The sequence below is a fragment of the Podarcis cretensis genome (genome assembly GCF_951804945.1).
Source record: "Podarcis cretensis genome assembly, chromosome: 17".
NCBI lineage: Eukaryota > Metazoa > Chordata > Lepidosauria > Squamata > Lacertidae > Podarcis > Podarcis cretensis.
This window is the reverse complement of record NC_137187.1, coordinates 7,418,575-7,442,316: the sequence shown is the minus strand read 5'-3', so window position 1 is coordinate 7,442,316 and position 23,742 is coordinate 7,418,575. Positions and strand designations below refer to the sequence as shown.

General features: G+C 45.4%; 1 protein-coding gene across 2 annotated transcripts in view; it reads left to right on the top strand.

The window, feature by feature from the left end:
- Positions 1-23,742, top strand: part of LOC307206303 (stimulated by retinoic acid gene 6 protein-like) — a 53,357-nt gene that overhangs the window by 23,865 nt on the left and 5,750 nt on the right. For both annotated transcript variants that reach the window (XM_079959419.1, XM_079959418.1), the window contains exons 5-15: positions 347-467; positions 2,280-2,325; positions 5,585-5,713; positions 7,004-7,074; positions 11,075-11,186; positions 13,327-13,483; positions 17,433-17,508; positions 19,056-19,143; positions 19,787-19,835; positions 19,942-20,059; positions 21,779-21,898. In XM_079959419.1, coding sequence (XP_079815545.1) covers positions 347-467; positions 2,280-2,325; positions 5,585-5,713; positions 7,004-7,074; positions 11,075-11,186; positions 13,327-13,483; positions 17,433-17,508; positions 19,056-19,143; positions 19,787-19,835; positions 19,942-20,059; positions 21,779-21,898 — 1,087 coding nt within the window. The remainder of the gene's footprint in view (positions 1-346; positions 468-2,279; positions 2,326-5,584; positions 5,714-7,003; positions 7,075-11,074; positions 11,187-13,326; positions 13,484-17,432; positions 17,509-19,055; positions 19,144-19,786; positions 19,836-19,941; positions 20,060-21,778; positions 21,899-23,742) is intronic.

Below are 23,742 nucleotides of genomic sequence, written 5' to 3'. Positions count from 1 at the left end.
TGGATCTTATTGTTCTAAATGTCGTAGAAATCCCTCGAAACCTCGCCAGATATCGTTTGCTCCGTGAGAGCTCTCAAGAGCTCACCGGAACTCACTGTCTTCATATTTCAGGCATCTCAAGGCCAAGTCTGACTCCTAAGACACAGTAAATGCATCAGACTCCCATTCACAGCCATCCTAAATATTCCTCCAACCTAGCAACTGTGAGAATACATCCTTGAAAGTGGGCCAACTTTTACCAGTGATTAGGGTACCCCCCCCCCAAGTGACCGAGAGGAGCTGTGAGAAATGCTAGACCTCCATTTGGAGTAACTATGGTTTCTAAAACGATCCTATCTTTCTGCAGTTTTTGTGGTTCTAATCCATGCCGTCGAAGTGGGCATCTCTATGTACCCCTTCTTTGCCTGCCTTTCAACAAGTTACGTGATTACCGGAGCTATACTGGGATTCCTTTACACTGCAGCTTGGTGAGCAGAGCCTTATATAATAATAATAATAATAATAATAATAATAATAATAATAATAATATTTTATTTATACCCCACCCTCCCCAGCCAAGGCCGGGCTCAGAGCGGCTTACAAGCAATAATAAAAACAAGATGAATGATTACAACTTAAAAACAAAAATAAAATACAACATTAAAATAATGGAACATTAAAATATTAAAATGTATCCTCATCGTAGGAGGAGAAGGAAAGGAAAAAAGAAAGAGAGGGAGGGAGGGAATCAAACTGGCTCCAAGCCAAAGGCCAGGTGGAACAACTCTGTCTTACAGGCCCTGTGGAAAGAAATCAGATCCTGCAGGGCCCTGGTCTCATGAGGCAGAGCGTTCCACCAGGCCGGGGCCAGAGCTGAAAAGGCCCTGGCTCTGGTCAAAGCCAATCTAACTTCCTTAGGGCCCGGGACCACTAGGGTGTTGCTATTTATGGACCTTGAGGCTCTCCGTGGGGCATACCAGGAGAGGCGGTCCCGTAGGTACGATATACCTGTCTGAGCGCTATTGCTGGGGGTGTTGGGGCGAGAGACAACTTGCCATTAGAGAACCTCATGAAGGGCATTTGTGGAAGCATGCGACGACCATTGCTAGAGAGCAAATAGATTTAAATGATCCAGGGTTCCTAATATTGTCTAGATCAGGGATAGCCATCATGCTGCACTCTAGACTTTGTTGGATTCAACTCCCATCAGCTGCATCCACCATGGCTCAAGGGTCGGGAATGGTAGGGTAAACAAAGCTCATCTTGCAACCAACTTGTTCAGCTGGTTATAGAATCATAGGATTATGGAACTGCAGAGTTGGAAGGGACCATGCGGTCATCTAGTCCAACCCCCTTCCAATGCAGGAATCTTTTGCCCAATGTGGGGTTCGCACCCACATCCCTGAGATCAAGAGTCTCATGCTCTGCCATCTGCTTACGACTTTACTTTTTGTATATTAATTTTGTCAGTAACGCTGCCTCCCATTTCCCCCCCTCAACCAGTCTGTTCTGGCTGGGGAGTTTTATTCAGTCCCTAATTTTGTGACTTTCGCATTGCTGGTGAAGACCTTCCTTGTAAAACATAGACAGTATACTGTATTTTTCGCTCTATAAGACACACTTTTCCCCCTCCAAAAATTAAGGGGAAATGTGTGTGCGTCTTATGGAGCGAATGAAGGCTCCTTGGCTTCAGCAATAGCAACGCGAAGCCTCCGAAGCGCAGAGGGAGAGCTCCCCCGCGCTCCGGAGGCTTCACGTTGCTTTCGCTGAAGCCGCCTGAAGCCCCCGGAGCGCAGTGGGAACTTCTGCTGCGCTCTGGGGGCTTCAGGCAGCTATCCGCATGCCTTCAGAGCACAGCAGGAGTTCCCGCTGCACTCTAAAGGCTTGCGGATAGCTGCCTGGAGAGCGAGAGGGGTCGGTGCACACCGATCCCTCTTGCTCTCCAGGCTTCGCTTCGCTGGAGAGGGGCTGCACAGCTTTCCCTCTCTGCGCAGCGCCCCTTCAGTGAAGCGGGAGGAGAAATGGAAGGGGCTCCGTTTCTCCTGCCTCTTCGCTAAAGGGGTGCTTAGCAGAGAGGGGGAGAATCCCCCCCCCGTTCTCCCCCTCCTATGGTCCGGTGCGTCCTATAGAGCAAAAAATACGGTACTTTCTGTATGGATGGGGGGCCCATGCGAATCCAATATGAGGACTGTGGTAGATGGGAGTTTGCCTCAGATGTTTGGCTGAACAAACAGTACACATATTTTGACTACAGACAGCATCTTAGGATCCCTGTAACTCGAGTGTTGTTTTTTTTAAAGGATGTTCATCTCGGTGGTAGACTATTTCTTGTGCCCTGACAACAACGTAAGTGCTCATCTCTCTTATCTGTCTACCTGCTGGGGCTAGAGGCAGAATGGGGGAGCCTCCTCTGCAATGGCCAGTACGATGCTGTGGAACTTCCATCCCAAAATCAGCATAGCTGAAGTGTTGGTGCTGACCTTTAAAGCTCAGTATACCTGAAGGAGCATCTCCACCCCCATTGTTCAGACTGAGGTCCAGCTCCAAGGGCCTTCTGGTGGTTCCCTCACTGTGAGAGGTGATGCTCCAGAGAACCAGGCAGAGGGCCTTCTCGGTAGTGGCACCCACTCTGTGGAACACCCTCCCACCAGATGTCAAGGAAATAAACAACTATCTGACTTTTAGAAGACATCTGATGGCAGCTCTGTTTAGGGAAGTTTTTAATGTTTGAGATTTTATTATATTTTTATATTTTGCTGTTATTACCTGGATGGGAATTGGTCAGGACAAGACATCAGTGAGGCTGGGGCTGCACAGGTGTACCAGTAGAGTCTTGCTGGGGCAGCTGTAGAGCCCTCACCTTGCCACCCCCCCACCCAGATCAGCTTAGTGACACTGCTGTATTGGGAGGCCATCTCTGCCTTAGCATCTGTGTACATGGCCTTACGGCCTACAGAGGAAACCTGTGGTAGAAATCTTAAGGCCTGTGAAAGAACCACCACTGTGTGTGAGAGAACAAGCGTCATGGATGATTCCTTCACTCCAGAAATTAGGTGCCTCCAAAACTTTTGGGAAGAGAGAAGAATGGAGACACGAGTCAGGTCCTCAGAACCATGGACAGGGCACAAGAAAGCAGGGCCAAAACTAGAGGGCTTTCAACAGAGGACACCCTGCCCTGAAGTCACCGAGAAGGAATGGAAATGCTTATGGCCCTCAGAGTTTTCTCAGGCTTCTCTGGAGCTACCAGGGAGCTTTGGCATCCAAGCTTTGCTGCTGAACTGCAGCCCTGCCTGAAAAGAATTCAGAAATCAAGGCCCATGTCTGCCCTCTTGGCAATAGATGAAGCACAAAATCCAGTAAGCCTGGGACAGTTGATTCCTAGACTGAAGATACTTGACAAAAGACTTAGATGTTGGTTTAGAAAGGATAAAGGTAAAGGGACCCCTGACCATTAGGTTCAGTCGTGGCCGACTCTGGGGTTGCGGCACTCATCTCGTTTTATTGGCCGAGGGAGCCGGCGTACAGCTTCCAGGTCATGTGGCCAGCATGACTAAGTCGCTTCTGGCGAACCAGAGCAGCGCACGGGAATGCCGTTTACCTTCCCGCCGGAGTGGTACCTATTTATCTACTTGCACTTTGATGTGCTTTCAAACTGCTAGGTGGGCAGGAGCAGGGACCGAGCAACGGGAGCTCACCCCATCATGGGGATTTGAACCGCCGACCTTCTGATCGGCAAGTCCTAGGCTCTGTGGTTTAACCCACAGCGCCACCCACGTCCCTTTTTTATATAGGATACATGGCTGTGAAATAGGCAGAAGGGGGCATGGTTTTATTTGGGACTGGCTCACTGTACAGGACCTACAAGGGGCATCTACAACGAAATGTTGCAGTGTGTTCTGTTTGTCAGGGTTGCAGCCCTGCTTTCTTCTAGTACACGCCTTTCCATTTCTGCTTCTCCTGACCTCATGGCTACTGAAAATACGCAGTTCGTATTGGGCCTGGTGGGTTGCCCCTTAAAACGTCCTCCGTAGCAACTTACACTTCTGCAAGCATTGTGGCTTTCCTGTGCACCCTCCTTTCTCCTCCTTCTTTCTCCCTAATACCATTTTGGCAATAATAATAATAATAATAATAATAATAATAATAATAATAATAATTTATTTGTACCCCACCCATCTGGCCGGGTTTCCCCAGCCACTCTGGGCGGCTTCCAACAAAGACCAAAAATACACTAAAATGTCACACATTAAAAACTACCCTGAACAGATGTCTTCTGAATGTTAGGTAGTTGTTTATCTCTTTGACATCTGATGGGAGGGTGTTCCACAGGGCAGGTGCCACTACCGAGAAGGCCCTCTGCCTGGTTCCCTGTAACTTGGCTTCTTGCAGCGAGGGAACCGCCAGAAGGCCCTCGGCGCTGGACCTCAGTGTCCGGGCAGAACGATGGAGGTGGAGACACTTCTTCAGGTATACTGGACCAAAGCCGTTTAGGGCTTTAAAGGTCAGCACCAACACTTTGAATTGTGCTCAGAAACGTACTCGGTTGTGCTCGGAATTGCTTGATGCCCTGAGCAGGAGATAGTTAGCGGTGTTAGTGCGTGTGATGTGTGGCTGTGTCAAGGGTGAATGCTGATTGGATGCTGTCGGCGAGTGTTGAGACTATTGGTTGCTTCTGAGTCACGTGCGATAGGAAGCGTATGTCATGCAGTCCCCCCTAAAAGCTAAACAATTATTGGCACCCCCCTGAAAAAGGTCAACAACTCTGGGCAACCTCCCCTCATTATCTTTCAGTATATTTATTTGTATGTGCGCATGCAGACAATCATTATTATCCCACTTTAAGTTTCCGCGTTGGCACTTTGTGATAAATTAGTGGGTTTCGGGTTGCGGTTTGGGCACTTGATTTCTAAAAGGTTTGCCACTGCTGCCTTAGGGGCTAGGGCCTGCGTCTCAGGAGATTTTAGTCTCTCACCGAAGGATTCACTAACAAGGGTAGGGTTACAGATATGGTGCTGGTGAAACAAACTAAGCCCATACTCAACCCCTCTGTGTGTGTGTGTGTGTGTGTGTGTGTGTGTGTGTATAGGGATGCTGGTGGCGCTGTGGGTTAAACCACAGAGCCTAGGACTTGCCGATCAGAAGGTCGGCGGTTTGAATCGCTGTGAGGGAGTGAGCTCCCGTTGTTTGGTCCCTGCTCCTGCCAACCTAGCAGTTTAAAAGCACAAAGTGCAAGTAGATAAATAGGTACCGCTCCGGCGGGAAGGTAAACAGTATTTCCGTGTGCTGCTCTGGTTCGCCAGAAGCGGCTTAGTCATGCTGGCCACATGACCCGGAAGCTGTCTGCGGACAAACGTCGGCTCCCTCAGCCAATAAAGCGACACACACACACACACACACACACACACACACACACACACACATACACACAGGCTCCAGTATTTAGGAAGTCAACCCAAATATGGCAGAGTGCGTTGATCTTAGTTATGATCTTGATTCTGCCCTTCAGGACAAGACAGGCTTAATAACTTAAGCTGAGCTTTCAGGGTATATGACAGGTGGTGTAATGTTTGCCTTTGGTAATTCTGCCTTTTTTTTTTTTGCCTAGTTTTTGGGTGAATATGACAACCTCATAAAGGGATGGCCTTCCTTGCTGTGCTATCTTTTCCTTCTAGGCCAATTTGTTCGCATTTTTGTGAAAGCTATAATAGTCCGTTGTCGGCGTGACTCCGTAAATGTGAGTATTTTGTGATAATCCTATTTTCCTATTGTAATTATTTTGAAAACAAAAACATTTCTCCTGCCTGCTGAATTCTGTACATTGCCATGAAATAAGTACAGCTCTATCAATGCTTTACATTTTTCATTTGCTTATTTTGACCATTCTCTGTTTAAATTCAGCATTATTAGTACAATGGTAACTCGGGTTACATGACCCGGAAGTTGTACCCTGGCTCCCTCGGCCAATAAAGCGAGATAAGTGCCGCAACCCCAGAGTCGGTCACGACGGACCTAATGGTCAGGGGTCCCTTTACCTTTACCTAACTCAGGTTACAGACGCTTCAGGTTACAGACGCTTTGGGTTACAAACTCCGTTAACCAGGAAGTGGTTGCTCCAGGTTAAGAACTTTGCCCCAGGATAAGAACGGAAATCACGTGCTAGCGGCAGCAGGAGGCCCCATTAGCGAAAGCACGCCTCAGGTTAAGAACAGTTTCAGGTTAAGAACGGACCTCTGGAACGAATTAAGTTCTTAACCCAAGGTACTACTGTATTATTATTGACATTTGTTAGTAGTTTTTTTTTGTCTATTTTACAAAGAAGGCCTCAAAAGTGACTTAACAAGATAGAACACAACAGCTAAAAAAACACAACACTAAACAAGAAAACTAAAACAACGTATAACATAAAATACCAAAAATGCTCATCCAATAACATCTTAATAATACAGCCGTACCTTGGAAGTCGAATGGAATCCATTCCTGAAGTCTGTTTGACTTCCAAAACGTTTGAAAATCAAAGCGCGGCTTCCGATTGGCTGCAGGAAGCTCCTGCAGCCAATCGGAAACCACGGAAGCCCCGTCGGATGTCCGACTTCCAAAACAGTGTTCAAAAACCGGAATAGTCACTTCCGGGTTTTGATCGTTTTTGATGCGAATCATAACTCAGAGTTTAAGGGCCAATGGCAGAGGCCCAAATCCTGAAATGTTCTGTGATTGGATATCGTGCATCGAATCAGAACACAGGAGCTCAGAATCCTTAGTCCACACTCAAGCTCAGGCGAACAAATACCACTGAATACATAACAATTGGTATTGCTAAATTACAATACCCATAAGCCCCAGTGAACATGGCCACTGGCTAAGGATGGTGGCTAAGGATTAGCAACATTTGGTGGGCCAGAGCTCTGGCACACCTGCTGTATTGGATTCAGCCCAAGAATAGCACATCTGTAATTACAGAATCCCACAACTCTTAAATGAAATTCTTGGAATCATACATAACTCTTTCCTTCTGCTTCCTACCCAGGAGGAGACTTCTTTTGTGGAAACGCATCAGATACTGTATGTCCAGCAATTGCTGAGGAAACCGCTACCGGAGTGAGGAATCGTTCTGTTTTGGGGTCATTTCCCCTTTTGAACTAAAGAAAAATGTTCATGCCAGATTTGATGATAATCCTCATCTGAGCAAACTCTCTCTCCAGCTGGGAGGAGTGATCAAACTCCTTCAAAAATTAAGAAGTTGAGTGAAGGAGCTGCCATGGCTTTTCAATAACGGGCCAGTTCCACGTGCTCTGAAGAAGCAATGCAGGAAAAGCTTGGGAGAAGCAAGCTCAAACCTATTGTTTCCCCGTGCCACTCTCACTGTCCGTCATTCTCAGATTTATGTTTGCTGACTTACGGCTACCCTTATATCTGCCACCTACCGTATTTTTCGCCCCATAGGGCGCACAGGCCCATAGGGTGCACCTAGTTTTTTTGGGGGGGAAATAAAGAAAAAAAATTATTTTCCCCCCAGGCGTGGGGCTGGGGCGGGGGAAGCCCGAGCTCCCCCCGACCCCAGCCCCCAGAACAGGCTGCTATCCGCAAGCCCGAACCCTGGGGGAGAGCTGTGGGAGAGCTGCGTGACTTTGTGCAGCTCTCCCACGGCTTGCGGAGAGCTGCGCGAAGCCCGAAGCCTGGGATGTGCTGAGCTCAGCGCGCCCCAGGCTTCTGGGTGCAGGCGAAGTCGCGCAGCTCTCCCACGGCTTGCGGATAGCTTCCTGAAGCCTGGAGAGCGAGAGGGGTCGGTGCGCACCGACCCCTCTCGCTCTCCAGGCTTCAGCGAAAGCCTGCATTCGCCCCATAGGACCCACACACATTTCCCCTTAATTTTTGAAGGGGGAAAAGTGCGTCCTATAGGGCGAAAAATATGGTACCTATACAGGAGACACCAGTAAGGCCCAGATCACACCCTGAAAAAACATATGGATGAGAGTCTTCCTCTGGGCGTTTGAACTTTTGCTAAGTGTTGGGGACTGGGCAGAGGACGAATGGTGGAGACCGCCTCCCCACCCTGACCCTTCCAGGGAGGAGGGAGAGGAAGACAGTTCAGAATTACAACAGGGGTTTGAGGGAAGTTACAGCTCAGAAGCAGATGAGGGGGAAAGTTGGGAAATAATGGGACAGGAGGAGGAGGAGGAGGAAGCCATAAGGGGGGCAACAGTTGACACAGTGTCTTTAGAAAGCATTCCAGACCCCCCCTCCTAGAACCCGGTGAGCCTTGAAAGTAGGAGAGTAAAGAGCTCAAAAGTAGAGGACACATAGCAGTACATATAGAAGTGACCAATGAGGAGGTGGGAGAGACAGGGGGTGGAGAGTCACTCGGGACAATGCCATTATTCAAGAGGCTGGGTTCTATAGCCTCTCTCTGTAAATATTGAATAAAAAGAGGACGGTAATAAACTGTGCTGATCCCGTGGGTTACCCGAGAGGCGAGGTCCAAGTCCGGTCCGTGGTCAAAGGTGCAATGTGGAGGCAGTCCGTAGTAGGTGAAGCTGGGTGCAGGGCAGGGAGTCGGGTGAAGTCAGGAACAGGCTTGCAAGCAGTGAGCCAGGACGGGTCAGAAGCTCAGGCAGGAAAGCAGGACAGGGTTCGGGCAGGAACTAGCAACCAACAATGTTGCTCCTGCAACCTGGGACTGGGTCTGGCTGGCTTTTATCTGCCTCGAGGCATAGGGCGGCCCTGATCCTCTGGTGCCTCGCCTCTCCTGGCCTGGAGGCGAGCACTCCTCCTGCGGGAACTTAGTTCCCTACGCCTCTCTGCCCTGAGCCTCTGCAGCTCAGGAGAGGCTGGAGGGTTACCGGACCCAGAGGCAACCTCAGCTTCCCCTGACAGGGCTGAGAGAGGAGCACCTGCAGGCAATGGGTCCTCCATCACCTCAGGAGCCAGAGGCAACCTCAGCTTCCCCTGACAGGGCTGAGAGCACCTGCAGGCAATGGGTCCTCCATCACCTCAGGAGCCAGAGGCAACCTCAGCTTCCCCTGACAGGGCTGAGAGAGGAGCACCTGCAGGCAATGGGTCCTCCATCACCTCAGGAGCCAGAGGCAACCTCAGCTTCCCCTGACAGGGCTGAGAGAGGAGCACCTGCAGGCAATGGGTCCTCCATCACCTCAGGAGCCAGAGGCAACCTCAGCTTCCCCTGACAGGGCTGAGAGCACCTGCAGGCAATGGGTCCTCCATCACCTCAGGAGCCAGAGGCAACCTCAGCTTCCCCTGACAGGGCTGAGAGAGGAGCACCTGCAGGCAATGGGTCCTCCATCACCTCAGGAGCCAGAGGCAACCTCAGCTTCCCCTGACAGGGCTGAGAGAGGAGCACCTGCAGGCAATGGGTCCTCCATCACCTCAGGAGCCAGAGGCAACCTCAGCTTCCCCTGACGGGGCTGAGAGTGGAGCACCTGCAGGCAATGGGTCCTCCATCACCTCAGGAGCCAGAGCAGACTCAGCTGGTGCCTGCACCTGAGGATCCAGCACAGGTGAGGACCCTTCAGGCTCAGGCTCATGCCCCAGCCCCGGCTCAGCTGGTTCTGGAGGCGGGGAACCCTGTGCAGGCTGGGATTCCTCAGGTTCAGCATCCGAGTCTGAATCCCAGGCCATCACACCAACATTCCCTTGTCTTTGTACATTCCTGGCAACCAGCCGGGAGTCGCTGAGTAAGCCGCCTGACACTAAGAGAGGAAAGGGACTCCCACTAGCATTCAGAACATTCTGCAAGGCAGAGGAGGCTGATCATCCTTTTGCCTTTTCTAAGTCATCACTCATTTCATACAATATATATTCAGTAAGGATTTGTCAGCACAGACTGTCTATGATTTGTCAGCATAGACTGGACAGCATAGACTGTCAGTCTATGATTTGTCAGCATAGACTGGAAAGAGAAGCTGCTGAATTGCAACTTATCACCAAACTTAAAACCATGGAGAGACCTGGTCTGAACAAAGACACTGGGTTCTTATCTCATTATACATGACAAAGCCATTTTTCACCTTCTCACCCCTTGCTTTTTCCTGTAAGACCTATTGCAGTCGTTAAGAGTCGTCAACAGGCTCATCACAGCTATCTGCCAATCACCCAATCCCACCACCCTTCTGAGCAATACCCCTCCCCACCTTCTCACTATATAGAAGGGTCTGGTGACTTCTGTTTCAGTGTATCTGAAGAAGTGTGCATGCACACGAAAGCTCATACCAAGAACTAACTTAGTTGGTCTTTAAGGTGCTACTGGAAGGAATTTTTTTATTTTATTTTGATTTGTCAGCAGGGTGGCTGTGTGCCTCTGGCCTCTTGCAGTGATCATGTACCAGACAGAGAGAGGGGTATGGGGAGTAAAACAACAACACTTGAAATACATTATGCAAACCGGGGGTGGGGGTGGCGATAGACAACAAGGAAAGCCTCTTTCTCCTCACTGAGGAGTGTCCTTTTAGTAACTGCTTGTTGGTAAAGTACACTGCTTCCTGCTTCCATATCAGTATGAGCTAGCATGCATGTTTTCTTCTTTGCTCCATGGAAAACAAATACAGTGGTCCCTCGGTTTTCGAACATAATCCATTCCGGAATACTGTTCGACTTCCAAAATGTTTGAAAACCAAAGCTGCTACTTCTGGAAGCATTTACTTCTGGAAAACTCAATACGGAAGCCGCGTGGCACATTCAACTTCCGAAAAGCGTTCGAAAACTGAAGCAGTTACTTCCGGGTTTTCGGCGTTGGAAAACCGAAATGTTTGACTTCTGAGACGTTCGAAAACCGAGGTACCACTGTACGTACAACCATTTTGTTTGCCGTGAGTAATAAACCACACATTTTCCTTCCTCTTCCCACCAACAGTCTTCCAGACTACTTATTTCTGCAGTAAGTTTACCAAATTCCAACAAGGGGGACACGGTGGGCAGTTTGGTCCGAACACACCAGTGAACCCATTCTAGCAACCCTGCAAATTTCCCTGCCCAGTACAAACCTTGTCCCTCACACTTCTGGTACACAGCAGTGTTGTCAGGGTGTGTGTGTGTGCTCACCTCTGCTCCTCCTCACCGGCCACATCTGCATTTTGTGTACTAACAGGCCAACTCAGAAATCCTGGATTAGGAGAAAGATGTATCAATGGGACCCTTACTTTCGATTCCCAAGCAGAATGATTGCCACTGCTGTCCTTCTCTTTGTCTCCCTTTATACAGTAAGTAAAGGAGCTCGTGACCTCATTCCCTGAGCTGGCAAAGCGTAGCTGCTTCTCTTAAATTCTTCAGTAGCTGTGCTAGAGCCTAGTCTCCATGTGTTGGAGACCAGATTAAATAATGGATGTCTGCAGGGCCGGATTTAGGTTTGATGAGGCCCTAAGCTACTGAAGGTAATGGGGCCCTTTATATGTCTAGCTGTCTTTTGTCTACAACAAATTGTCACTGTTTTTTGTGTTGAATATATGCTATATGGTAATTTATGGACCTAATAGGTATCTAAAGCCATTTGCACAAAAAAATAGGAGCCTACAGAGCCTACACAACACAAAACACTGTTGCTGTATGTAGGTTTTATTTTATTTGGCTTTTTAAATCTTATATTCTGGAAATGTGCATCCAGGTTTTTTTCCCTTTAAATTTTTTGGAGGCCCTAATCTATAGCTTGCTTAAGGGGGAGCAGGTGGTGCTGTGGGTTAAACCACAGAGCCTAGGACTTGCCGATCAGAAGGTTGGTGGTTCGAATCCCCACGATGGGGTGAGCACCTGTTGTTCGGTCCCTGCTCCTGCCAACCTAGCAGTTCGAAAGCACGGCAAACTGCAAGTAGATAAATAGGTACCACTCCGGTGGGAAGGTAAACGGCATTTCCGTGCGCTGCTCTGGTTCGCCAGAAGTGGCTTAGTCCTGCTGGCCACATGACCCGGAAGCTGTACGCCGGCTCCCTCGGCCAATAAAGAGAAATGAGCGCCGCAACCCCAGAGTCGGCCACGACTGGACCTAATGGTCAGGGGTCCATTTAAGCTATAGCTTGTTTAGCTTATACGTAAATCTGGCACTGAAACTACGGGTGGTAGTGGGGATGTGCCTGGTGCCAGTCTAGTCTTTTTTAAAAAATAAAGTTGATTGGCATAAACACATAAAGAATACAATAAAAATGATGGATATTGTGAATAAAAATAAAAGTGAAAGTAGAAAAATTAAAACTTAATTAATTAAAAATTAAAAAAGAGTCAGAGAAGGGCTAATCCCCCCCTCAAGAAACTACTGAAAAGACAGTGCTGTATTCAATTGTTGCGTATGAGAAGAAAAGTAAAAGGTAAAGGGACCCCTGACCATTAGGTCCAGTCGTGGACGACTCTGGGGTTGCGCGCTCATCTCGCTTTATTGGCTGAGGGAGCTGGCGTACAGCTTCCGGGTCATTGTTTTAATAGCTCCTTTTCCTTTCCTTCTCAAGTCAGTTGAGAAACATTAAATCCAGTCTTAGGCTGGATCTAGACACATCAAAAAATGTTTCAGGAAAACGTGTTGTAAAGTTCATAATGGAAAATCACGTTGCTGGACGATTCCATCTGGTGTCAGTGTTATAACGCATTTAAAACACATTCCCCCCTATTTTCTTTACTAATGTAGCTGAGTCCCTAGTGACATTAATTGTACAAGTTAAAGACCACCCTATATCTTCCTTTATATCATTCAGCAGAGAGACATAATGATTTCTGAATAGTTTCTTGGTCCTTTGTCATTTCTAGGTACAGTTGTACCTTGGAAGTTGAACGGAATCCGTTCTGGCAGTCCATTTGACTTCCAAAATGTTCAGGAACCAAAACATGGCTTCTGATTGGCTGCAGGAAGTTCCTGCAGCCAATCGGAAGCTGCGGAATCCCCATCGGATGTTTGGCTTCCAAAGAATGTTCACAAACCAGAACACTCACTTCCGGGTTTGCGGCGTTCAGGAGCCAAAACGTTCAACTCACAAGGCGTTCCGGATGCAAGTTATGACTGTATATTAATAACTACCGGTAGTTACAGTGGTACCTCGGGTTACAGATGCTTCAGGTTACAGACGCTTCAGGTTACAGACTCCGCTAACCCAGAAATAGTACCTCGGGTTAAGAACTTTGCTTCAGGATGAGAACAGAAATTGTGCAGCAGTGGCAGCAGGAGGCCCCATTAGCTAAAGTGGTACCTCAGGTTAAGAACAGTTTCAGGTTAAGAATGGACCTCCAGAACGAATTAAGTTCTTAACCTGAGGTACAACTGTATTATTTTTATTTCAAAAAAGCATAATATGTTGTTTTATCCTATCATTTTTCTTTTGAGATAGCCATTGTTGTTGTCTTCATCTTCTGTGTATCCTCCAGTTTGTTGTAGGTGAATTTATTGTATCCAAGTTTATTTTCGACATGCTAAAAAATCTTAAAATATTGCTAGACCAGTGGCTTCAGTCTTCTCCTGGCAAATTAGAAGAAATCATGGCCTTTTCCAAGTCTTTTGAAGAATTCAATACCGTTGTAGAAGGTAGGGGAAAAGTTTTGCATCCTAAATCTAACTATTGTATTATTTGGAGGAGGACCTGCTGGGGCTAGATGGACAGAGGGTATTATATGAATCAGAAGAATCTTTATTTGCATCAGCCACTAGCCATAACAACAAAACAAAACAAAACAAAACAAAACAAAACAAAACAAAACAAAACAAAACAAAACAAAACAAAACAAAACAAAACGTACTGAAGATAGAGGTAAAAACTTAACTATACAAAATACCGTATTTTTCGCTCTATAAGGCCCACCAGACCACAAGACGCACCTAGTTTTTGGAGGAGGAAAACAAACAAAAAAAAAATATTCTGAATCTCAGAAGCCAGAATAGCAAGAGGGATTGCTGCGCAGCGAAAGCAGCAATCCCTCTTGCTGTTCTGAGATAGCTGCGCAGCCTGCATTCGCTCCATAAGACGCACACACATTTCCCCTTTTTAGGAGGGAAAAAGTGAGTCTTATAGAGCAAAAAATACGGTACATTTTGGAGGTTTCAATCAATAACCAAATAATAGATCTTATTCTAATTGACCCTGCTAAAAACCTTGCAGTTTTTGCTGTCGCCTGATCATCTTGATAAAAGAAAGGTCACAGTAGCAATGGTTGAGCGACCCCAGCATGGACAGTAGTAGAGGGGTAGTACCCTCAGCCATGATTTGGCTCATGGGTCTGAGTTTCTCATCTCTGCTCATGAGCATTGTGGTGCTCTGCTCTGAGAGGGCTGTTCCATGTTCAGAAGTTCAGGTTTCTTCTCTGGATGTTGACAAACCCTAGCACTTTAGCATGGCCAGATCTCAATGTAAATTTTTTTCATGTGGTGTATCCATTTTAAGTTTTGCCCTTCCAAATCTACCCTGAGCAGTTCACAAGGGAAGAACCAAGCAGAGTTTTAAAGCAAGGATACATATTTATCCCTATACGATTAAAAGGCAGATGTTGTAGCACATCAGAGTTTCAGTACAGTACAGATGTTTAGAAGATCAGTGATAAGCACATGTTTTGCATTGTTTGTTTTTAAACTGAAAGTGTTTCTGGCATGGCTAATTCAGTTCATATTTTCCTTTTTTTTAATATATACTTTTTTATTAATTAACATCAAAAAACAAAACAAAACAAAACATATTAGTTTCACATCAAATTTTTCACAACTTATTTCTTTTTTAGGACTTCCTCCAGCTGATCCGTAAATCATCCGTAGTTGTTATTTAAATTATGCATTTCTCAGATTTATATTGACATTATTTATCTCTTTTTTTCTATTCCCTTTAGACAATACTTCTTACTTTTTCACAGTGCTTCTTTAAATCCCTTTAGCGTCATCTGTCCCTCACTTATATGTTCCAGATATTCCACAAATTTCCCCCAGTCCTCGATGAACTTTTGGTCTCTTAAGTATCTAATCTTCCCTGTCAGTTTGTCTAACTCTGCGTAGTCTAACAGTTTCATTCTCCATTCTTCCACAGTCGGTATTTCTTGTTGTTTCCATTTCTGGGCCAGTAACACTCTTTTTTTTTTTTTTAATAAATTTTTTATTAATTTTCCAATTTTTAACAAACACAACAAAAAAACAACAACATGAAAACAAACACAAAAAGTCATACTTTCTTAACCTTATTTCCATAAGCCTCTTTTCTCGGACTTCCCCATACCTTCCCCTTTTTGCATCCTTTTTTTTTTCAATTATTCAACAACCCTTTTAGCCAATTAAGTATAAATTCATTCTCCTTTTCAATTTTACCCTAAATCAAACAAAATTTGCCACTGTAATTCTACATCTCCCTCTCCCTTAGCATTTTAGCATTCCTCAATTTTATAATAACTCTTAAGATATATTTTAAACTTCTTCCAATCTTCTTCCACAGTCTCTTTCTCTTGGTCGCGGATTCTGCCGGTCATTTCTGCCAGTCCCATAAAGTCGATCACTTTCGCCTGCCATTCCTCCAGCGTGGGTAGCTCTTGTGTCTTCCAATACTTTGCTAGAAGAATCCTTGCTGCCGTAGTAGCGTACAAAAAGAAATTTTTATCCTTCCTCGACACCAGCTGGCCGACCATACCCAAGAGAAATGCCTCTGGTTTCTTATGAAAGGTGCATTTAAGTACTTTCTTAATCTCATTATAAATCATTTCCCAGAAGGCCTTAATCTTTGGGCAGGTCCACCAAAGGTGGAAGAAGGTACCTTCAGTCTCTTTACATTTCCAACATTTGTTATTGGGCAAATGATAAATCTTCGCAAGCTTGACTGGAGTCATGTACCACCTGTAAATCATTTTCATAATGTTTTCTCGTAAGGCATTACATGCCGTGAATTTAATACCTGTGGTCCATAACTGCTCCCAGTCAGCAAACATAATGTCATGACCTATGTCCTGTGCCCATCTAATCATAGCTGGCTTCACTGTCTCATCTATTGTATTCCACTTCAACAGCAGGTTATACATTCTTGATAAATTCTTAGTATTGGGTTCTAACAATTCTGTTTCTAATTTCGATTTCTCCACCTGGAAACCAATTTTCCTGTCTTGTTTGTAGGCCTCCATTATTTGAAAATAATGGAGCCAATCCCGTACCTTGGACTTTATTTTCTCAAAACTTTGTAGTTTAAATTCACCACCTTCTTGTTCTAGAATTTCAAAATATTTTGGCCAATTAGTTCTCATATTAAGTTTCTTTACCTCCTTAGCCTCCATTGGTGAAAGCCACCTGGGAGTTTTATTTTCCAATAAATCTTTGTACCGAATCCAAACATTATATAGTGCTTTCCTAACAATATGATTTTTAAAACCCTTATACACTTTAACCTTGTCATACCAGATATATGCATGCCAGCCGAAATTATTATCAAATCCTTCCAAATCTAGAATGTCTGCATTTTCAAGAAGTAGCCAGTCTTTTAACCAGCAGAAAGCTGCCGATTCATAGTACAATCTTAAGTCCGGCAGGGCAAACCCCCCTCTTTCTTTGGAATCAGTAAGTATCTTAAACTTAATTCTGGGCTTTTTGCCCTGCCAGACAAATTTAGATATATCTTTCTGCCACTTCTTGAAACAGTCCAATTTATCAACAATTTGTAATGTCTGAAACAAAAATAACATTCTAGGCAATACATTCATTTTGATTACTGCAATTCGACCTAACAAGGAAAGCTTCAGGTTCGACCATATTTCTAAATCTTTCTTTATCTCTGTCCAGCACTTATCATAATTATCCTTAAATAGGTTTACATTCTTAGATGTCATGTTAATCCCCAGGTATTTTACATTCTTTGCCACCGTTAACCCAGTTTCCTCTTGGAATCTCTCTCTTTCAACATTTGTTAAGTTTTTTCCCCAGTACCTTAGTTTTTTGTTTATTCAACTTAAATCCTGCGACCTGACCAAATACTTGAATTAGTTCTAAAAATCTTTTGGTACTAGTGTCTGGCTCTTGCAATGTCAGTACTAAGTCATCTGCGAAGGCCTTCAATTTATAATGTCTGGCTCCGACCTGAATCCCTTTCACCAGCTGGTCCCCCCTAATCATATTTAACAAAACCTCCAGGACCGATATAAAAAGTAATGGGGATATTGGGCACCCCTGCCGTGTCTGGGCCAGTAACACTCTTGCTGCTGTTATTGCATATTGAAAAAAAATTACAGTCTTTTCTTTTTATCTCATTTCCTACTATTCCTAACAGAAAGACTTCTGGTTTCTTTATAAATATATATTTTAAGATCTTCTTCAGTTCATTATATATCTTTTCCCAGAAGTCTTTCACTTTCTTACATTCCCACCACATGTGATAAAAAGTACCTTCTTTATCTTTGCATTTCCAACACTTATTACATGTCTTATACATGTAAAAAAAAAAATGTATAAATTCAGTTCATATTTTCCAATGTGTTCAAAGACAGAATATTGTATGGATTGTGTCTTTTTGCTTATTTCACAGGTGTTTGGATTTGCACAACTGCTGCTTCCACTGTCATGAGTGTTGCTTACATACTGTTAATGTTAGCCTGCTACAGGTATGGATAAGCTGTGGATATCCTAGGGCAAAAATAATACTGGCAATTGCCTTATCAGGATTTGGGAACGTCCACTGGGCTTGCCCACTTGCACAGACATTCCCTCTTCCCTTTCAGGTTTGATGATAACTGTGGTTAACATGGTTTTCATATGGGGATTTTTGCCGGCGACAAACCACAGTTGACAGTGTGGGGTAATAGTGAGCTTGCTATACTGTGGTCTGGGCAAACTGTGGTTAACGAAAATGCCAATGGAGACATAATACTAACTGAAGTCATCTGTGGCACTGCTGCACTGCTGCATCAGCACTCAGTGAAATCGGGTGTTTTCTGCAACCCTGTGGGCCAAGACCCTTGCTAGATCCACAAATGGAGAATGCTTTTTCATGTGGTCTTCCCGTGAAACTGCTCCAACTATTTCCCTGACAAAGCAGCAGCAGCAATAATAATAATAATAATAATAATAATAATAATAATAATAATTTATTTATACCCTGCCCATCTGGCTGGATTTCCCCAGCCACTCTGGGCGGCTCCCAATCAAGTGTTAAAAATAGCAAGACAAGTGTTTAAAAAAGCAAGACTTCGTGGTACAGTCATACCTTGGGATGAATACGCTTCAGCTTAAATACTTTTGGGTTGCGCTCCGCTCGGGTTTCGCTGCTCGCGCATGCACTCAAAATTATGTCACGTGCATGCGCGCAAGCAGGGAAACACGACCCGCGCACACGCAGACGCGCAGTCACATCTTACGTTCGCTTCAGGATGCGAACGGGGCTCCGGAACGGATCACGTTCGCATCCAGATGTACCACTGTACTGTCATAAGCTGATGAAGTTGGAGGGAAACTGTGGAGGGTTTTTATATGCAACAATAAATAACTTTTTTAAAGGTGAACTTGAACTGATTACTCCTGGGGAGTCTGCAACTGAGCTTCTCTTGTGGTGGTGGCATAGATGCCAACTCCCTGGGGTCCTAGGTGCCCGAGCACCCACAAAATTGCCCATAAAGGGGCTAGGCATCCACAAATTTTGGTGCCAGGGCCATGCATGCTGCATGGCACCCTTGGCCCCGGGCACCCACGGTTGCGGGGGGCAAGTTGGCACTTCTGGCTGGTGGTGGCAACACACAAATTTCCTTCTTCTGTGTGATAGATTCTTAGGGGAGAAGTAGCCAATGTGGTGCCCTACAGATGCCGTGGGACTACAATTCCCATCAGTCTAAACCAGCATGTCCAATGGTCAGGGATGATGGGTATTGTAGTCTAGCAATATCAGGAGGGCACCACGCTGCTCCTGATTTTAGGTATCTGGCTACTGATGCTAAAATCGAAACTTTCCCCTTCTTGTGTTGTACAGATGTTAGAGGAGGTGTGAAGTAGCCTTCCCTAACCTGGTTGCTTCCAGATGTTGTCAGACTACAATTCCTATCATCCCTGACCATTGGGCATGCTGGCTGGGGATGATGGGACCTGCCTTTCAAAAGATCCAGATGTCACCTACTAGAGCAATGTCTCCAAACATTTTAAAAAACTCTTTCCTCACTAGAAAACACATAAAGAAGCTGCGGGCAGGCAAGAAGTGCTACTTTCTGACGGAATCGGAATCGGAAACTGTGCCATCTACTCAATGTGTGGTGAGTTTTTATGCCTAACCTCCTATTTTCACCCCTATATAGGAATTTTCATTCCTATACCTGAAGGAGCATCTCCACCCCCATTATTCAGCCTGGACACTGAGGTCCAGCTCCGAGGGCCTTTTGGTGGTTCCCTCACTGTGAGAAGTGAGGTTTCAGGGAACCAGGCAGAGGGCCTTTTCAGTGGTGGTGCCCACCCTGTGGAATGCCCTCCCATCAGATGTCAAGGAAATAAACAACTATATGACTTTTAGTAGACATCTGAAGGCAGCTTTGTATTGGGAAATTTTTAATGTTTGATGTTTTACAATTTTAACGTGCTGTAAGCTGCCCAGAGTGGCTGGGGAAAGCTAGCCAGATATGCGAGGTATAAATATAATAATAATAATAATAATAATAATAATAATAATAATAATAATCCCCTTAAAAATCCCAGCATGGATGTGGTGGACCTGGACACTCTTTCAGTCAAAAGTGGAGGTGGAGACGCTCCTTCAGGTATAGGATTTTAAAGATCAGCACCAACACTTGGAACTGTGCTCAGAAACACAATTTATATTATTTTTATATTTTATTTCCAAATTGTGTTTGTGGCATGCCTGCATAAACGAACCGTCCTTTCCTTTTGTCTTTACATCAACAGCTAGCACTGGGAAGATTCACCGCTTACCAGATCGCGTACATAATATGGGGTATGTGATAACTTGTCTCTCGGGCCTTTGGCATAAGTTCATAGGGGGCTGGTGTTACCATCCCTCTCCCCCGATTCCATGTTGACAACTTTTATCTTCCATCCAGGTTACCTGATCATGCATCTGATGCAGTTTGCAGCTGGGATGATTCTTGTGTATGTGATTATTTTGCCCATGGTACATGGTGAATGGGCCAAACTTCTGGACAAGTGGGGATTTGTGATGTAAGTGTCAGTTTTCAGAAGAATAGCTCTCTTTTCTTAAAAATAATAACGGCTTTTTATAATTTGTAAACGAAAAAAAGAAAAAGGCTAACTTCTTTTGTTAATGATTACTTTATAGTATATATTACAGTCATACCTCGGAAGTCAAATGCCTTGTGAGTCAAATGTTTTGGCGCCTGAATGCCTCAAACCCGGAAGTGAGTGTTCTGGTTTGCAAATGTTCTTTGTAACCTGAACGTCTGACATGGGTTCCGTGGGTTCCTGCAGCCAATCAGAAACCGCAATTTGGTTTTCGAATGTTTTGGAAGTCGAACGGACTTCCAGAACATATTCCGTTCGACTTCTGAGGTACGATTGTATTTTATATAAAGCGCTTGAAGGTTTTAACAGCTAAGCACTGTATAGATTCCACTAAACAAATAAAGATATTTTTTTTAATTCACTGATGAGGGATTGAGGATTGGAGTGATTGTTCTGTGGCATAGGAGCCAGTTCCTAGGGTCTGAGGTCCCTTTGCTCCCCTCCCATAAAATATTTGAGGGAGTCGGGTCCCCCAAAGTTGATGGGCATGTGTTGCGTCTTGTGATCAATTGGGGGGGGCATGCAGCAAACCCACTAAAGTTAATGGGCATGCTTATCTAAGGTCAGGCAGGTCCAAAGTCCATCTCAGGGGCCTAATCCAGCCCGCTGGTTGGTTAAATCCGCCCCCTGTGGCAGTTTACTTCCAGGGGTAAAATCCTAAAAAAAACCTCAGCAACTTCAATCCTAAAAAAAAAGGTCAACAACCCTGGCTCTTTGGTTGGCCCTCACAGCCTTTCACTTCATCAGATCTGGCCCTCTTTGAAAAAAGTTTGTACACCAGCGCTGTGGGTAAAACCTCAGCGCCTAGGGCTTGCCGATCGAAAGGTCGGCGGTTCGAATCCCTGCGGCGGGGTGCGCTCCCGCTGCTCGGTCCCAGTGCCTGCCAACCTAGCAGTTCGAAAGCACCTCCGGGTGCAAGTAGATAAATAGGGACCGCTTACCAGCAGGAAGGTAAACGGCGTTTCCGTGTGCGGCTCTGGCTCTGGCTCTGGCCAGAGCAGCTTCGTCACGCTGGCCACGTGACCCGGAAGTGTCTCCGGACAGCGCTGGCCCCCGGCCTCTTAAGTGAGATGGGCGCACAACCCCAGAGTCTGTCAAGACTGGCCCGTACGGGCAGGGGTACCTTTACCTTTACCTTTATCTTAGGTTCATTCATTTCAAGTAGGGAGCTGGTGGAGCTGTGGTCTAAACCACTGAGCCTCTTGGCCTTGCCAATCAGAAGGTCGGCAGTTTGAAGCTGCGATGGAGTGAGCTCCCATTGCTCTGTCCCAGCTCCTGCCAACCTAGCAGTTCTAAAGCATGCCAGTGCAAGTAGATAAATAGGTACCACTGCGGTGGGAAGGTAAATGGTGTTTCTGTACGCTCTGGTTTTCATCATGGTGTCCCGTTGTGCCAGAAGCAGTTTAGTCATGCTGGCCACATGACCTGGAAAGCTATTTGTGGACAAACGCTGGCTCCCTTGGCCTGAAAAGCAACCCCAGAGTCGCCTTTGACTGGACTTAACTGTCCAGGGGGTCCTTTTACATTCATTTCAGGTGGTCTGAGTAGAACTTACCTGAAAACAACTCTTTATCTCCACTTCCTTGCAGTGGTTATAATATTCTTAAGATAGTTTCATCTTCCTTTTCTGCCTCACAGTCTTTCATTTGTCCTCGTCATGCTTTTGAGGAAGCTGGAGTTGTTTGCAGGTTCTCGAGTCTTTCTTCAGCCGAAGATTTCACCAAAAGACGATCAGAGACCTCTGGCACTTGACAACAGGTTGGTATCAGGGAGTGAGACTATTCCTGGTCTTCAGTATTCCATTAGGGCACCTAGGGAAATCACGCAAGATGGGAATATGGGAAGTCTCCCGCAGAAGGTTGTGGACTTTCCTTCCTTGGAGGGTTTTAATCAGAGATTGGATGGTCATCATGTGTAATGGTGATAAGGGGTTGCTCGCGCGTAAGTTACCGCCACTGCTGGGCCCGGTTGCCTGGTTTATTATTTTTTTTTTAATACATATTTATTAAAGTTTTTTGAATACAAATGCATAAATAATAAACGACATTACTTATATCATAACATAATTTCGTCAATTCTTTGGACTCCCTCACATCTCCCGCTCCCACTTACATCGTTACAAAAAATTTTTCCAAGCAAATTACCCACTTATTTACAATCTTATCTCCGCTCATTTAAATAAAATCTAGCAATTCTCCAAAAAAATTATATTTTCCTTAATCTCACTTATCGTCAAAATCAGATCTAAACTCAGTGGTGGGCAGTTATTTATGATCTAGCATTCTTCTTAACATTCAACCAAATTACAATATTTTTGTAAATAAATCTTGAATTTCCTCCAGTCCTCCTCAACCCTCTCTTCTCCCAGGTCTCGGATTCTACCAGTCATCTCGGCCAGTTGCATATAGTCCATCAGCTGCATCTGCCACTCTTCCAGTGTGGGTAGATCTTGAGTTTTCCAATTCTTAGCGATGAGTATCCTTGCTGCCGTTGTTGCATACCCGGTTGCCTGGTTTAACCTGTCCTGGCTGACAGCCCTTCACTCCGTGGCTGTTCAGTCGCTAGCAGAATCCGCCAGTGGGCGTTTTTTGAACCTCTTCCAGCAAAGAAGTTGTTTGACACCCAGTCTCCTCCTACTCTCCCTGCGCGGTAGTCTTCTGCGCAGGGAGGGAGTGGGCAGAGGAGTGCTCGTGCTCTCCTCACTGTTTTCGGGTGAAGAGTCTTGGAGACCCCTCTCCGAATTCCCCATCTGCCCCCCTTCTCTACTGGTGTTGCGCTGATTCCCTTCCCCAGCCGATGAGCTCCCTCTCTCCTTGCTGGCCCCCTCTCCAGCATCACTTGGGAGCCTTGCCTCCACCTCTGACTCTGATGTCAGTTCCCTGACATCATGGATGCTTTTTTGTTTTTTGAGATTCCTGCACTGACTCCTGGGTCCATTCCAACTCTACAATTCTATGATTGTATGAGCTAACCCTGCAGCATGTTATATTTATAAAAAGGCCACCACTGATTATCTGTTTCTTCATTCATTTTTTTTAATGGTGAGGAAACTCTTGTTTTCTCCCTTCCCGCAATCTGAAATCTTCCCTCTGCCACAAGATTCTTCTGAACATGTCGATCAGCTCCGAGTTGCAAATCCTTCGAGTCCCTAAACAAACCTTGTATGACACCGACAGTCCATAGTCTTTTTCAGAACCAGAATTTACCTTTAAACCCGTGTTGCAAAATGGCGCCCACCTTTAATTTTTAAAATCGTATATGACTTTCTGTCTCCTCCCTGTCATCAGATTTCTTGTCTCTGCTTGTCTTTTCATATTCTGGTCTGCCCATATTCCTTATTAAAAACCAATAAACCAGGCATAATGAACTTAGTGCTCTTCAGATACTGTTGTACTACAATTCCCATCATCTCTGACCATTGACTATGCTGACTGAGGCTGAAGGGAGTTGCTAGTCCAATAATGTCTACTTTGATTCCCCCTGTTGCAAACAAAGGGAACGGCAATGGCGCTGCTTGTGTAATTCAAGTCAAAGTGCTACCCTCTTGTATTCCAAGAGAGGTGATTAATGGGGTGAAATCACTTATGTCTACTTCCCATCAT